A 15,616-nucleotide genomic window follows, 5' to 3' on the forward strand; every position below is an offset into this window, starting at 1 on the left:
TCTAAGGTTCAAACTCATGAAAAATCTCTACAATTATATGACCCAAATTATATTTTACTATATGATTCTCAAGTTGGGTCTCGAATTTTCATGGTCCAACTTATTACTCAACAAAACTTTTCTATTTTATCTCGAGTCAAAGTCCGATGTTGAGACTCAACTTTAATCCGGAAATAAAATGAAGCCTCTTATTAAAACAAATACCCTATTGAGTTTTATATAATCTTTTTATAATGCGTCCACATGTAGTATAACTACATAATGAAGCCTCTTATTATAACTACATTATGAAGCCCAAAATCTGTAAAAATTAAAGTACAAAAAGATACAGCAAATATTATAAAAAAATAATAAATAATAAATTCAAACAACTATATAATTCATTTTTTTTTATTAATTTCACTATGTAAATTTTGCTTAAATCCACATTATGTTCTTAGATCAGATACTTTATAAAACGAGTAAGTCTCCTGAGAAATGGTCTCAAGATAGACTATTTTATAATTTTAAGAAAAAATGGTAATTGTAATAAATAAGTATAAATCATGATTAAAGATAAAATGGGTACATTTATCATGTAAATAAGTACAAAATTACTATGTCACAATCAACAATAAAAGGGTCACGAAAAACAAATAAATGGGTATGGAAAATTGGTCTCTCAATAACATAGTGAGACCGTCTCTCCCGAGTTTTGGTGTTATAAAACCTATCCATTTTTTTTCGACAATCGCCGTATCACGTGCCATTTTCAGTCACCCTGTAGTCAGATCATGTTCCAATTCTGCTGATGCTTCTGCAATGACAACATTAAGAAACCATAAGTATTGCATCTTTAGATAAAATGTTTTCATTATATACAGGCTTAATCAGAATGCAAACCCGGAGTTTCTGTAGCGGATTCTAGTTCTTTAACGAGATTCTGTACATAAATAGCGAACTCAAATCTCCGTTTCTCCTTCTCTTTCAGACATTCAAAGTACGTCCAACCTTCAGTTGTTGGTAACTTATGTTTGATATGAACAACAATCTTGGCTTTGTCTCCGATTTCTAGAATTTCCACGCTGTGAAAATTCGGAGTGAATTTTTCTTTGCCGTCATTAAGATAACTGAAAAATAAAAGCAATAATAGTTAATGAAAGACTGATAACTCGATTAAATTGCAGGTCAAGGAGTAAGATGACTGATAAGAACAGAAGGCTCACGTCTCAATTTTGCGTTTCAGAGGCTCGGTTATTTTCTTGTCCGGAGAACTTAAGAACTCGATCTGATCATTCCAATCGAAATCAGTCTTGTAGTTGACAACATTTTTAAGGGCTAGCACCGAATTTGGATATATTATTTGCTGCTGCTTACCAATAGTCCGAACCTTTGAAAAAGTAGTGCACCAAATACCGATTCTTCTAACTTCCAGCTACACGAATCCAAAGGATATCAAATTAGAATTTTTTGGCAAATTGGGGTTGGTTTTATTATAAATTAATTTGCGATTCGGGGTCGGTCTTAAACTAATTTGGGCCAATGGGTTTACGTCATCATTTGTACTTTTTTTTTATCTTTTTATATAAAGCCGCTAGGATAGTTAGCGGCTTTACTATTTTCATAACCTTCCATAAGGCTAGTAGATTAAAAAAATTTAAAAAAATAAAATAAAATTACACAATACAAGCCGCTGAAGTTATTGGCGGCTTCTCACATTTTCAACAAATTTTCAACAATTTGCTAGCACTTGCAGGGTGTTCAATAAAATATGAAGGGCTGAAACCGCTAAGGACATTAGCGACTTATCCTTTTATGTTTTCTAATACTTTGAGTATGTTTTGAAAAATAAGAGACTAAAGCCGCTAACTATCCTAGCGGCTTCATATAAAAACCCGAAAAAAAATACAAGTGATGACGTGGACCTATTGGTCCAAATTAGTTTGAAACCGACCCCAATTCACAAATTAATTTGTAAAAGAACCCCAATTTGCCAAAAATTCATCAAATTATGTATCGACATTTTAGAAAATAATGCATGAACAAGAACAACAATAACATTATCCAAATGCCTCAAAGACTTGTACTAACCAGTTTATCATCAATGACACAAAGGTCCCCAACGTCGAAGGGATGAACAATATAAACGAAGATGAGGCCTTGAAACAACAACTTAGCCGTGTCTCCGAATATAAATGTGGCTGCCAACAATGGTGATGCTATGAGGACAAGTACATTTGTTTTAGCCAACCCGGTGAGAAGTAGCCACATTATGCAGGTCACAGCGATTATAATCCCACTTATAACTCGATTCAAGCATTTCACCACCTCGTTTTCACTAATTAGCGTGTTTGTAAGAAACATACATCTGCTGTGTGCTCTTTCCTGATTATCATATACAACTTTTAGTCAGGAACTAACGTATAGGACGTAAAAACAGGAAAAATGACTTGAATTACCATCAATATTTTAACTTTCTGGAAAGTTATTTCTTCTGTGGTCTTCACATCAGGAAGCAGTTTAAGAAGCATTTCCCAATCCTTCTCGAAATAAGCTTCGCCTTCTACTTGCACGACTTTCTGCAATATTTCTATGCACTTCCTGTTTCAAACAAATTAGAGAAACAGATGTTACAGATAGAGCTGGCCATCAGCACGGTCTGACCCGTCCCGCCTTGGCCCATTATTTTACGCAACTTGGTCTAACCCGGCCCGGCCTTAGCCCGCCATTAACCCTGGCCTGGCCCAGGTCCTGAAATTCCAGCCCGACCCGCCATTTTAGCAAAAATAAAAATTAAAACGGTAAGGCCCGCTAGCCCACCTCGGGCCCTGATCCGGGTCAAGCATATCCCAGCCCGCCCCGCCCCGGCCTAACCCGGGTCTGACCAGGATAGCCCGGCCCGCCCCTTGGCCGGCCCGGCCCGAGTACAAGTCTAGTTACAGATGATGTAATGAATGGAAAGTTTCTTAAGCATTATGATATTCTAAGCAACAATCAGAGAAAGGAAAGATTCTTACGCATTATCCTCTGCTGAATCGTTGCTTTGCAGATGATGGAGATCGGCAACAATACTCTCCTTCGACAATGCATATTGAGCAGTCAAAAATCGCTGAGCTGCCTTTTGTATGTCATACGTGGATGCCTTCAACCCAGTATGGTTTATCAATTCCGCCCTTACACTTTTCCTATCCAACATTAGGCAGACCTCGCCCTCAGCACTCGTGTCCAACAGGACCCACTCAATCTTCTTTTTAGGCGGTGTTTTAGAGCAAGACGACCCACAATCAGTGTCATCTGACTCTACCTCAGGCGACTCAATGAGCTTCTGATAGTGAGTAAAACTAAGCATAATAAGGAAGTACAATTGCTTCCCTATATCCGTAATTTTAGAATGTAATCTGTCATACACGGTATGAGCCTCCCAGTACAGGAGTATGCAAGACTTGATCAACCAAAGAAAAGAGCATACTAAAATACTAACCATAGTCCAAGTACCAAATTTTAAAATTTGGTTGTCCTCGGGTGTCGTGTCTAGACGGTTGCCAAAATACAAAAGCCATGTAATCAGAAGCATCACCATGCTTAGAATGAAAATGATGCTCCTCTTTATACCCGTGGCAACGTACACTACATATTTTTTGTTAAAGGCGCCCTTTCCTAAGTCGTCACAGCAAACTATTGATAATGCAGAGCTAAGACCGTCACCAACACCTAGATGATCTCCATAAAGTTTCGGTAATGACCACACAATTGTATGAGTTAAGAATGTAATGATGTTGTAACCTATCAGGAGAAAGAGTGATACCTTAATCCATTTATCAGTATAAATTCCGAATATTTTGCTTTGCTCAAAAGTCGGGACACTATCCATGACCACAACTTCTGCCCATAAGAATAGGAGACAGCCGATGATCTCAGAAGTCGATTCTAAGAGAATGAAACCTTTTTCATCATCGTTTGAAACTAATTGTTGAAGTAGCATAAAAAGTATAGAGACCCAAATAACCTGGCTCATAAGGTAAATGCCAATCAATATACAAATTACCTTAATCCACTTAGTTATCGGCAATCCGATGATTGTTGCAAGTTTTAAACCTGGAACATACTTGGCAATTGGATAAAATAATCCTAATTCAACCAAAAGCAGCATGACAACCACAAATATCCAGTACCGTAACAAAAACTTAAATACAAGGTGTTTTTCAAGGTCGACATCTCTGACAAGGAATTGAACCAATCGTACGACTACAAATGCCCCTAGTAACAGGGGCAGAACGGCGACAGTGGCAACTGTTAGAAAGGCATATGCCACTGGTGCAAAACATATACAGAGCAAACAAAGAATTAGAAATTTAAGGGACTTAGGTATCGGCATATAGCATGTTAAAAATGAGCCGCGTTTAGGTTCAGTTGTTTGTTCACTACCTGAATTTGGGTTTTCGACTTTGACACTAACAGAATCTGTATCTGTATTTTGCAAAGGTTGGATTTCAGGTTGTTTTTCTTCCTCAGGCTCTATGCTAGCCATATTTCCGGAAGCCTAGATCTTACAACTGCGCGGTATGATGGTGAAAATGAACAAAACTAATGGAGGAACAAAGAGGAATTTGAGCTCTAGTTTCTAGTCATTAGCTAACTTATATACAATTGAAAACATGATAAAATAACATCAAATTGTAATTTTTTTATAACTGTATAAAACGTAACATGGAGAAGCAATGAACAGCTGCTGACGTTGTTGAGCCTTAGTCCGTCTTACGGTCACTGTCATAGTGTCACAACATATTATATACTCGCCACACTTGATCCAGCTAAAACTTATACGACTATTAAAGAAGACGGGAATATAATTTTATACAAGAACATTAAGGTTGTGATAGGCGGGAATATTCAAGACACTGAAGTAAGGTTAACGTGTTGTCGCACAACAAAGACCGACTTGATAATGTTCAATAATGCAAAAACAGTTGTATTCTAGTAAACTTAAACATGAAAAAGTCAACTAGCTCCCTCACCATCATACAAACATAGATTAATCTCTATATCTAATTATCTATTAATAATCCCTGTAATATACAGTTAGAATAGTGATCATGATTGGGAATGTCAACACACGACCAACGACCAAGGCGGCCTTGGCTTATGTAAACACGATTAAATATAAGATTACCTTGTTAGCCGATTGATTAATGACAATGATGCATGTTTAAGATAATTAATTGAATTATGAGGGATTGAAGAGCTCCTTCTGACAGTTCATTTTCAAGTGACATATTTGTCGAAGGAATTTATATCCGAGTAAGGTAAAAACATGAACGAATGACAGTTGACTTCAGAGAAAACACCTTAAAGATAATCATGTAATCATACTTTTAATCTAAAACAGTAAAATATGCTAGGAGTGTCTAGGAATACGACAATTTCTCATTTAAGACCGTTGTATAGAGCATTATTATGAAACGACTCCAGCTTCTTAGGTGTTACAGGAATGATCTGTATCTGTTTCATAGTAACGATCCATACAACGATCTTTCGTGAGACCTGATACGAGAATTACAAATTTATGAAAGTTTCGTGGAAAAAATAACAGGAATTACTCAAATCACATACACAATAATAATAAAAACAGCAATTAGTGGGAAGAAATGCTGTAAAAATTTAAGATGGACTTACAATTGCACATGCATATATCACTGTACATGCATACATCACCGTCTTCCCCTCTCGTAGCAAACTCCTTCAAACCATCGTCATCCTCTTTTGAAACTTCTCTTCATAATACGAGTATCAAACCAGAAAAGTATTTTGTTCTGAACTCTTTACAGCTTGACCTGGTAAAACTAGCCCGATCCTCGACTTGATTTAGACTTGAAACTAATCTGAAGGCGTAAATATGACCCAAAATATTAACTGATCCGATTCACACCCCATCCAAGCTTCTGTTGACACGAAATTAACATGAATGAACTGAAATAAGCTAAATTGTCTAGTAATAATTCCACTTAATACGGAGAAGTTGATACTATTGTATTGCAAAACAATTTTTTTAATCAAATTTCTGTAACCCAATTTATTATTATTTTTATTTTTTTTTGCGCCTAATATGGTATAAACCATTACAAAGAAAGGAAAAACATGAAAAAAAAATAAAATTGGCAAACCATAAATGGAAAACCGAAAGAGGAGCTAAATCAAAGCAAAAGGAATAGTCCTTGGCTGTTCAACTCCTGCAATATCATAGTCAATGAGACTTTGAAAATCAGGGGGAGGATTCTCAAAAACCGCCAGCTGAGTGACTTGATCAACACCCGCAGAAGAAAGCAAAGGGAGAGAAGGGAAGGGGAGGGGGAATGGGTTGTGGGTGTTTGGTACGCCTCCCCAGAAGAAAGCAACCCTTAGTCCCCTACGGTAATGCTACCCCGGCACGCACCTTAGGGCATGTTTTCGACGGGCTAAAACACCCAGAGCACCTGGCTCTGCCCATTCACAAGGACTCGATTCTATGTCCAAACATCACATGCCAGCCAATGTGGTCACCATCATAGGTACGCTTTCTTTGATGATTCTCGGTAAAAATTATGATTCTACGGGTTAAGGCATATAAATCCCATTTCGTAGGAACCGGCTGTTACAGAAAGAAAGTGCCGATCTGAAACTTTCCTTCCAAATCTTGCCCATTGTGGAGAGATTTTGATTAGGCTTGGAGGAGGGAAAATGGATCCCTCCAAATCTCTCCCCCTCCATTTCCCTCCGCTCTCATTTGCTATCCAAACAATGGATTTAAAATCCCCTACTCTCCCTCACTTTCTTTTTCCTCCAAATCCTTCAATCCAAACACACCCGATATATTATGGTCGACGGATTTAAAATCCCCTACTCTCGCTCCCGCTCTCATTTGCTATCCAAAAAAATCAAGAAATTTTTACTTAGCCTTGCTATAAGCCTATAATCATACTTTTAAACTAAAATATGCTATGAGGGTCGAGAATTTCTCGTTTAAGACTGTTGTATAGAACAATTTTTGACGAAACCGGTCGATCATCTTTGAAATTAAAGAAATGATTTATTTCTGTTTCCCCTATAATGCGAACCATACAACAATCTTAAGTGAGACTTGTTACAATAAGTACAGACATGAAAATTCAGTGGAAAAAATAACAGGAATCACATACACAATGAAAGTAACAGCAATTAGCAGGCAGAAATGCTGTAAAAACTGAAGATGGACTTACAATTGCAATGCACATACATACATCATCGTCTTCCCGACGTCATCAATCGCTTTCAAACCACCGTCATATGAGGGAGAGAGATTCGAACCCATGACTTATTATCACTATACTTCTATCTTCCCATGAACGATTTAGAGGTGGATCTAATAAAATTGACCCGATTTAAATGAGCCGACTTGATTGTTTGACACACACAATTAATCCAAATTCAATCCGCTAAACAATTTTAATTTTTGGCAACTCTCTCTTAATTATTTATTTACCTTGTGATTTGTGAAGAAGCATACGGAAAATCTATATATTTATATCTATCTATCTATCTATATTAATAAAGGAAGCTTTTTTCGAGCGTTTATAGAGTCTCCAATATTCCCGAAACACCTAATATTAATAAATAATGCTAATTAAATCTAACTGATAAAAAAAAACGTACAACACTTCTATGAGCTACACAATTCTATACTCCCTCCATTCAACTCCACACTATCATTATCTATTTTGTACACTATTCATAGTTAAACATTCAATTTCAATTTTCTCCCAATACATAAGTGAAAATATATTCATGTGGGATCTTGTTTTATTCGTCTTTACGAGTACATTAAAAATATCTAACTTTTATATTTTTCGCAAATACGTAGCTAACGATATTTAGCGCGTAAAAGACGCGTTGGCAAACGTGAAAAAAGAAAGTGATAGTGTGGAGTTGAATGGAGGGAGTATGAATTAGAGTCCAGAAATTGACTAATGTTAAATAGCTGTAACTCTCAATCAAATAAAAAAAAAAAAAAAACGGTATCATCTCTTCAATAATTTCAATAACTAATGCTAAATAGCCAATGGAATTTGACATTGAAATTCTATCTAATCTAGAACTTCTACCAATAATAATAAACAACATTAATCCAATCACATTTAGAACGTCAAAAGCTGTTGAATAGAATATGAAGTATTCAAGTATACAACTCTACCCAGAATTCTACATGCATAAGAAGACCTATTATTTATGTGTATATAAATAAGCTTCGTAAGAATTACATCAATTCATGTTGAGCTTGCCTTTCTTTGTTTCTACGTTCTATATAGCGATTGCTATTTTAGTTTCTTATTTTGTTTATACACTCTACGTAGTTAATCTTATTGTTGTTCTGTAAATTAAATGTTTATTTTCTAATTATGATGTGTATTACTTTTATGTTTTTTAGGATTATTCGACATCGAAGATTATTGCTTGACGTCGACGATTATTGCTAGACTCCGAACAAGATTAAATCAACTCAAATCTGGTGATTAACATTTAGAAGTAATCTATTTTTCTTTAGTTTTTTTTTTTTTTTGAAATAAGAGAAATAAGTTATTAATAATCGATATGGGTATGATGATGATACGCTACCAAAGAGCAAACATACGATAGAGTACATTAAAAACCCATATCATGTAGGGGCAAGGGTAGATTTTTAAGATTATTTTATTTTATTAAGAGTATAACAACAGAAAATTCCAATTAGTTACCCCCTCCACAATATTAAATCACAAAGATTAATGATGGGCCAATATCTATTTGTTGGAGAGAGCATAATGGCTACAAAGTTGGTTTCTTTATATTAATGTAGCTCATATTTCAACTTTTTTGTATCAATTACGATTTTTAAGTCAGGTGTATCTTTTGTATTCTATTTCTTTACGAATTCTAAAACGATTTTGTCATTCGCATATAATGTACTCCGTATATGAGAATGGTTATAGACCTCAGTTCTTGAAGTAGTCATTATAGCGTTATGTTCATATGTTTGCTTTAGAAGTGCGTTGGACTAATAGTTACATAGTCATCCAACAATGGCCGTGATTAGGAGCGAGAAATAACCTATTGTTGCTGAAATAATGTATTTGACATTGACTGAATCATAGATGAAGAATTAGTCGCCATTAAAGAGTTGGACCAAAACTCAGACACACATAAAGTTCAATAAATTGGTGAGAATGATTTTCAAAGATTACTATGTAAATAACCATATGAATAATTGCAAATAGATTGGAAAAATGATTAGAGCAAGCACATCCTTGGCTCCTTGCATTGAATGACTGGTGTGCAACGAACACAAAGTTGTCACACTAATTTAATTGGGCAATGTTCTCTATAGTTTCGTAGTCGATGTTGGTTTAATAACTCTAATGGAGGTAAATCATACGGAGTAGACGAGTTCTCTGTACCGAATACTGCGATGCTTTGTTTTACCATGCCTACGTATGTCTGTGACAGTTACCCTTTGCTATTATAAGAGAATTACTATGCGTACTTTTCCCTTGAACAACTAATAACCTTATATATCTTGACTAATCAAGTCCCAAACATCTATAAACTATATTTGAGTTGCTATATACTCCGTAGTAATCTTATAAAATTAACATCGTCCAACATTACAATAAGAGAATAGAAGAGGTAATATTGTTGACAATCTTGACATATACGGAGTACTATTTTGTAAAATATTTCATACGGAGTAGGATTTTACCCTTGTTTGAATTAAATTTATATGTGTTTTTTCTTATCTTGTCATATCTAAGAGTATTTTATTGGTTTATTAAAAGTGATTGGGGGAAGGGGCTTAAATGAGTTCATTAGGGACAGGTTGATTGAGTAAAACATAATTAGTTTCTTGATTAGGTTTTGAGAAATACATTAATTACCGCCTTCATATATAGGTTGTAGAGAAAATTAGAGTTGTACAACTATGACCTGAGATATACTCCCTAATGGTTGAATAGAATGTACAAAGTAATCAAAAATTCAGAATACGTACAAACAAATAATTGTACGATAACGGGCGATATTTGTCATAAGCTTATGACAGGTCAAATAAAATCCACTTGGGTATATAAAGACAAGTCATTTGTGATTCCTTAAACACTCTTAATTTTGTCTTATCTACTCAAGTGGGTCAGTGGGTGATACTTATCCCGTCACAAGCTTCTGACGGATATATCCGTCACAAGAGAAACTTATTGTAATAATATACTCCCTCCTATTCTAAATAACATTCTCTCCTTTCTTTTTCACCTATTTACAATACCTTCCCTCTTTACTCATTTAGTAAAGTTTTACACTTATTTTAATCACCTCATAACAATACCCCACAATACCAATACTTTAACTTATTTTAATCACCCCGCGTCACAATAATACTTATTTTAATCACCTCTCTCAAATTACCTCACCCCATTACAATACTTTAGCTTATTTAATTCAAACACCCTTAATATTTGTGTCAATTAGGGGATGTTTATATAGACTAGAAGGGAGTATTACACAAAGAAAGCATACTTAGAGTTTGCATGAGATTAGTATTCTATAATGTTCTATAAGTTGATTGATTGATTATTCCATGTTTTAAGCAAAACTTATAGGAAATAATGGACCCAATCCATTTACTTTATTCCAAAACAACGGACCAAACTTATAAATTACAAATTGCTATAGCTAGGTATTTGACTTGGGTTCCGCTATAAGTTCAGTCTCTATCTTAAGAATTAACTTTAACGTTATTATCGTGTTATAAATTAAAACTCTAAGTTTTAGATTTACTTATGTCATCCAATTTAATCGCTTGAGATCAAAGTTGAATTTAAATTAGTGGTAAAATTTTAGAAGTTAGGCCCGGTTCTATTGGTGTTAAACTCACCCTTCTATAGGTTCAGTTCAACAAAATTAAGTCTAATAGAACAAGTCTTTAGAATATTATTACATTATAATCATAGGATATTACAAACTGGCCCGGGCATCGCCCGGGCATTAAACCTAGTATATATATAAAAGAGAGTTTTTTCGAGCGATTCTAGAGCGTCCACATCATCAAAAATTAATTTAGGAAAGTTTCATAAATAATATTTTCCACATAAAAAATAAAGTGGAGAATCTTTTAATTATTATAATATCTATATTTCCTATTTTATATTCATGAGAAGTTTCTAATTTTTATATAAAAACTTTGACATTTCATTTGGCAAAAAAATGTTGTTATAAAAATTATGAAGATAATATAATTAGATTCGTGGTAAAAAATGCTTTCATTAGAGTATAGATTTCATATGATTTGCACATACGAGTATTAAAGATGGTGTACTTCTTTTAATATGTTATTTGTCCCACATCGAAAACCAATGTTAGTGTGGTGATTATAATAAGTATAAATTATAAAATTATCCCACATCGAAAGATTAACATAAGGTGGGTGATCCTATGATTATAAATAGAAGTCATCATTGGAACCTACATACCAACCAAAAACCTTTTGAGTCTCTTAAGTATTGTTTTGGAGAGCTCTTAAGAGTTTATATCATTATCTTCACAGTATGATATATACATATTTTTTCTATATTATGTATTATATTCAAGTGATGTTTATAATCTTTATATAAAAACTTATACATCTCATTTGCCAAAAAAGTATTATAAAAAAAATGTACGAATATTAATAAATAGTACTCCCCCCATTCAAGACAAAATACAACGTTTTCATTTACACACTTGCCAAGACACAAATTACAACGTAAATAAAGTTTACATTATAAAAAATTTAAAAATTTGATATTCTCATTGTACTTTATAAGTGAATCAAATAAGATCCCACATGACCATATTTTGTCTTATATACTGTAAGGAATCGTAAAGATTTTATTCGTTCATGAATAATGTAAAAAAGGAATGTTGTATTTGGTCTTGAATCGAGGGGGTATAGTATTTGCTCATTATTATTAACCCGGGTTAGATGTCGAATTATGTGCGAAACAGATGGTGTATTTCTAAGTATGTTATTTGTCCCACATTGAAAATATGTTGGTGTGGTGAATATATTACGTATAAATAATAGAATTATCCCACATCGAAAGTTTAGCATAAGGTGGGTGATCATATGATTATAAATCGAAGGCATCCTTAGAACCTAAATACCAACCCAAAACCTTCTGAGTCTCTTAAGCATTGTCTTGGAGAGGTCTTAAGAGTTTATATCATTATCTCCACGATATGATATATATGTTTTATTTATATTTATCTCCACGATATGATATATATGTTTTATTTATATTATGTCAAAGTGATGTTTATAATTTTTGTATAAAAACTTATACATCTCATTTAGCAAAAAAGTAACATAATTTTTTTTTTTTGAAAAATTATATAATTAGATTCGTGATAAATAAATGCTAGCATTAGAATATAGTATCATATTATTTGCACATATTTGTTTGTCCCACATTGAAAAATAATGTAGATGTGGTAGATATACTACATATAAATAGTTGAATTGTCCCACATTAGAAGATTATCATGAGGTGAGGTATCACATGATTATAAATATGAGTCATATTTGAAACTTAGGGGTATCAACCCAAAATCTTTTGAATCGCTTAAAAATTATCTTAGAGAGTTCTTATAGGAGTTTGTATTAATGACAAACCTTAGGTACAACAATACCATACAAATATTAATCACGTAAATATTTATAAAAACGATTATATATTACTATATTAGTGATATTATAATGTTTATTTTAAGACAATCGATAGTATAATAATTTTATTTAAGATAAAATCATAATAAAAAAATAAAATGGGTGCTAAATATACATAAATTGGTTATTAATGTGTCATATAATGATAATCTCTGCACTAAAATAGAAAATTTAAGAATTATAATGCAATCAAGTGCTGCATAAAAAGATCTTGAATCCACAAACAAATCAATAATGAGCTTTTTTATTTTGATAAATAGTAGAATTAAATCTTTTTAACTTTCAAATATAGGTAATATTATGCCTCATTACATTTGAGTAACTAACACATCATAATTTTTAACCATTAATAAAAATCACACCAGAAAAAGAAAATATTTTGCATTTGTTTATACATTTTATTGCTCCCTCAATTACATCTTAAAAGTCGTGTTAGGAAAAAAAATGTAACTTAAATCATATCATTTGTACATATTTTAATTGTGACAAAAAATGGAAAAGAACGTACGAATATAATTAGATAGTATAGTATTTTCTCATTATTATTAAATCGGGTTGCATATCGAAATAGGTGCAAAAAAGATGGTGTACTTTTTCGTGTGTTATTTGTCCCACATTGAAAAATAATGCAAGTGTGGTAAATATACTACATATAAATATTTGAATTGTCCCACATCAGAAAATTATCATAAGTTGGGATGATCTTAAAAATTAATTTAGGAAAGTATCATAAATAATATTTTTCGATGTAAAAAATAAAGTAGATAATCTTTTAATTATTATAATATATATTTCTTATATTATATTCAAGTGATGTTTCTAATTTTTATATAAAAAATTTTACATTTTATTTGGCAAAAAAATATCGTTAAGAAAATTATGAAAATAACATAATTTGATTCGTGGTAAAAATGATATCACTAGCGTATAAATTTCATATAATTTGTATATATATAAAATTGTGTATTTCTTAGTATGTTATATGTCCCACATTGAAAAATAATGTAGGATTATATAAAAATAATATAATTGTCCCACATTGAAAGATTAACATAAGATGTTTTGGTCTTATGATTATAAATATGAGGCATCCTTGGAACTTAGTTATCAACCTAACATTTTTTGCGTCTCTTAAATAAGATGTTTTGACTTTTGATCTATCTAAACAAATGATAAGACATAAGATGTAAATATTAAGATCTTATAACCAATTTTTGTTTACTAAGATAATTACCCCGTTGCAACGCACGGGCATCCAAACTAGTTAATTGAAGATAAATCAATAATTGAGGTAAAAGTATTCCCTCAAAAGAAAAATAATTGACGTAAAAGTAATTGTTATTTGACCGCTAGTTGAAGTTGACTGAACGCGGACCGAACCAAAACAGAGACGAGTCGTACCCAAAGTGACTCATAAGTCATAACAACACGTGTGACAAATCTAACAAACACCATTCTTAGATCAGAATAAGGAGTATACTCCGTATAAGTTTTCAAGTAGACACACGGGTCAGGTACAAGCAGATGGGTTTGGGTTTTTGGGTTTGGGTTTGGATTGGTTAAATTCGGATTGTTCGAGGTGATGAGAATTCGGAACGGATGGGTTAGGTCGGGTCATTTTAGGTTCCGGTCATTTTCGAATGGGTTGTTATCAAGTTATTTGGGGATAATGTTAGTATGCGATAATAATAAACATTCAGGTCAGGTCATTTTGGATATCGGGTTAGATTCGGGACCTCAATTCAGGTGCGGGTTAGTTTCGTCAAGTCGAGATACAAGTTTATATTGTCAAACACAAATTGTTGTATTTCAAAACAGTGGTATAAAGAAAAAATCATTTGTATAAGTGTCCACAAACTCTAATAATATAAGGTCTTTTGAAAATGCTCAAAAGTAAATTCCGGAGAGTTTGATCAAAGTGGACAATATCTCCCCTACTACTAAGAGAATAAAAATTCTCTTAATTTCCTCTCCAAAAGGCATCTAGCTAAATAAGGTAACAAGTAAAAAAAAAAAATCATTAATTATCTTTTCAATTAATATATTCTTATAATTAAACTCTAATCTTTTTAATTAAAAAAATTCATATTTATGATTTTTTCACTGAAATCTATAATTTATTATGCAATCATTTCCATTTACATAAATATTACGCAAACCTGCTTCTTATGCAGTCTTTAACATAATTATTGATATCACTTACACCCTAAAATTATGTAAATCTGTTTCTTATATTATCCTTCATCGGTTACACACTAAATATGGTGTATATTTTAAAGGACGTAACAATTTTTATGTTTTTTTTAATTAAAAATAAAAAAATGTTAGTCTAATTATTCGTAAATCGTCTTTTTAAGTGCGTGGTATACTGTTTTTACCTCTTATTGTTATAAGGTTTATACGTATTTTAATTAGATTTTACATTTTTACATCACTTAATTGTAATTTAATGTCATAAATTAGTTTCATGCAATGATATAGCATTATAGAGTTAATTTTTATTGTAAAGTAAAAATGGTTTAAGACAAAAAATAACTTAACTTAAAGTGTCTTTTGATGGTAATAAACTTTCATTTTCTATCTCTTACCAAGATTATATTAGTACATTATAACATTAAAGGTACAATTAATTTATGCAATTAATATAATGAGAATGTCTCTTTATAAAACAAAACTAAAAAATACCGTGCTGTAACACGGGACCTACACTAGTTGTATACTAATTATAGAACGTGGAAGCTGACATAACAAAGGCACAACAAGAGATTTAGAGCCTAAGATCTGACTTGGGCTAGGCACAAGAAAACATCGGGCCCAGGTATGGGTGAACAAAAAGTGGTCCGGACTGGCAAATCGGACCAACCCGGACCGACCGGTCCGGTCCAGACCGGATAT

The 15,616-nt window shown here is 32.7% G+C and overlaps 1 protein-coding gene across 2 annotated transcripts; it reads right to left on the reverse strand.

Annotated features, from left to right (window-relative positions):
- Positions 1-576: 576 nt before the first annotated feature.
- On the reverse strand, positions 577-7,423 carry LOC141619403 (mechanosensitive ion channel protein 10-like). Of its 2 annotated transcripts, none has more exons than XM_074436419.1 (7): positions 7,212-7,423; positions 2,997-5,918; positions 2,439-2,580; positions 2,071-2,364; positions 1,206-1,414; positions 883-1,109; positions 577-796 (listed from the first exon to the last, which is right to left on the reverse strand). In XM_074436419.1, exons 2-7 carry the CDS (start codon positions 4,505-4,507, stop codon positions 756-758), a joined length of 2,424 nt encoding a protein of 807 aa, XP_074292520.1. In that variant the 5' UTR covers positions 4,508-5,918; positions 7,212-7,423; the 3' UTR covers positions 577-755. The 2 variants fall into 2 exon arrangements, with proteins under 2 accessions (XP_074292520.1, XP_074292521.1); XM_074436420.1 differs by lacking the exon at positions 577-796 and having other exon boundaries at positions 979-1,109; positions 1,206-1,267; positions 1,357-1,414.
- Positions 7,424-15,616: the final 8,193 nt, after the last annotated feature.

This window comes from Silene latifolia, chromosome X (genome assembly GCF_048544455.1).
Source record: "Silene latifolia isolate original U9 population chromosome X, ASM4854445v1, whole genome shotgun sequence".
Taxonomy (NCBI): Eukaryota; Viridiplantae; Streptophyta; class Magnoliopsida; order Caryophyllales; family Caryophyllaceae; genus Silene; species Silene latifolia.